The sequence below is a fragment of the Protobothrops mucrosquamatus genome, unplaced genomic scaffold (assembly GCF_001527695.2).
Source record: "Protobothrops mucrosquamatus isolate PMUCROS unplaced genomic scaffold, P.Mucros_1.0 scaffold6914, whole genome shotgun sequence".
Taxonomy (NCBI): Eukaryota; Metazoa; Chordata; class Lepidosauria; order Squamata; family Viperidae; genus Protobothrops; species Protobothrops mucrosquamatus.
In genome coordinates, this window is record NW_015392726.1 from 10,461 (window position 1) to 12,627 (window position 2,167).

The 2,167-nt window shown below is 39.0% G+C and overlaps 1 protein-coding gene across 1 annotated transcript in view; it reads right to left on the reverse strand.

Annotated features, from left to right (window-relative positions):
- Window positions 1-902: 902 nt before the first annotated feature.
- The window catches only part of MYOZ3 (myozenin 3), a gene marked incomplete at its 5' end in the record, with an annotated part of 11,887 nt that continues 10,622 nt past the window's right edge, over window positions 903-2,167 (reverse strand). The window contains one exon of the mRNA XM_015829734.1: window positions 903-1,084. Coding sequence (XP_015685220.1) covers window positions 903-1,084 — 182 coding nt within the window. The remainder of the gene's footprint in view (window positions 1,085-2,167) is intronic.

The following is a 2,167-nucleotide window of genomic DNA, read 5'->3' on the forward strand; positions in this document are numbered from 1 at the left end:
TGTGTTTGTATTAGGGCTACAAAACTGATCACAGGCATGTTCCATTTGAGTTTCCTAATTTCAAATGCCAGATTTGTTTTGTGAGCTTCTTATCAGTTTCGCAGATAAGCAAATGAACTGCTTGGTGTGAAATGCAAACACATTTCTTTTGAACCATTTGTGTATACTGTATTACAGCCAATGTGTTTTCTGCAACGTATACTGGTGTGTGGGTGTGAGTTTATGCATGTATGCTTGTACATGATCACAAAACAAATGATGCATTGTTCTTGACCAATAGTCATCCCAGAATAATGAGTCTATTGTCAAAATCTTATTTTGACCTAATCCAGCAAAACAGCTATTTAATTCTGTAGTGAAATAACACAGTGTATATTATACGGATGAACAAGGGAGTATTTTCAATTCTGGGTTGCGTAAATACTATTTCAGGCATCTTTTGCTTCCTGATGTCATTCTTGCTACTCGGGGGAATCTGGTGTTCAGTGTGATCTTCTATGGTATCAGACTCTCTGTCAGTCCAGGTCATTAATGTTCCTAGAAACTCCTCTTCCTGCAAGGCTCACTGGCCATAAAGTCCTCTCGATGAGTCAGAGTGTTAAATGCTCTGGCTTCTGTTCTGAGCAGACTCTCAGAAAAGCAAAAAATCTGCTCTTGTAAAATCCAGCAACTACGAAGTTAAGATGTTGATGAGCTATACCCATAGCAGCCTTAACCAGTGTAGTCCATAACGAAGCATGCAAGTGAGCAGCTTCTGGAAGGATATATATTTTCTACCATTCTTTAAAGAACTAATATTTGAAAATATGCACATCAAGTCTTATAGGAAAGGGGTAAACAACCTTATTATCACCGACAGAGTTTATGAAAAAAAAAATGCAAAAGAAACAGAACAAGCCTTCTTACCTATTGAAATTCCTAAGGTCCAAATTATTCACTTTTCTTGGCTCAGGCAAATGGCTTTTTACATCTATTTGGTAATCAGCATTGCAGAAGAATTCCCTCCAGGGAGATCGATAACCTTTGGGGATTGCAGTTCGGTTAAATTTCTCTGGTGGAACTTCTTTAAGTGGTCCAGAATAGCCTGCAATAAGGATTGTCCAATAAAACAACTGTTTTAAGTAATGTGACACCAAAATTTCAATGATGGGTTTCAGATTGGTTATTTCTGGAAGAAGCTAGCACATGTGATAGAGAAAAATAGGTTTTGTTGGTTCCACGTTGTAGGAAATCTTTATCAGCAACATGTCCTGCTTCTAGAGTGCCTCTTCAGTTTCGTGCTCCTTCAACCTTGTTATCAATGACAATTGTTGCAGTTTGAAGTTTCTTGACTACTTTGGCACTACAGTATATATTTATGAGTCCACCCTCAACTGCTACCAAAAGGTAGTCAATGGCTGTCATTACTTTGTACTTCTGCCCTTCATTCATTGTCTCCAGTGGGTAAATGTATCAGAAGGAGAATAAGCCTTGGCTTCTTTACAATTAAAGATAAGGCTTGATTTTATTAAAAAAAAGTTGCTCTTCAATTTCCTAATCTATGTTTTCCATATGTACTCCAAGGGATTGTGGTATTTGGATTACTTTAACTGAATGCAATCATGATGTGTCAACTATGGATGGACAATCATCTGCTCCATTTTGATTTTTAAAATGCTCCCAGATTATACTGGAGATGAATCAGGACAGGACTATGAGGTTGATGATGGATGTACCTCAGTATTGTTGAGATAAAATGCTGGAAATGTAGTATCCCTTCATCATGCTAAGAAATTCTATGATGGGACAATAATCATGGAGATATTTAAGAACAGATGATAAGGAAAAATTAAGGGCACTTTAGGGGTGTTTACAGTAGCCCTTATTGGGAGAAAGAGAAACACATCTTCTTACTTCTTTCTCCTGAGATGTTCCTGTCTTAATGTTGATATATGTTTATGTGTGCATACATATATGTATGTATGTATGGTGTGGTTGCGCGGCAGCTCCCCCGACACCTGGAGGAAACGGTCTATCTAGACCCGCTCCAGTCGGGCTTCAGGCCGGGATACAGCACGGAAACGGCATTGGTCACATTGGTGAATGATCTCTGGAGGGCCCGGGACAGGGGTTGTTCCTCTGTCCTAGTTCTTTTGGACCTCTCAGCGGCTTTTGATACGGTGGACCA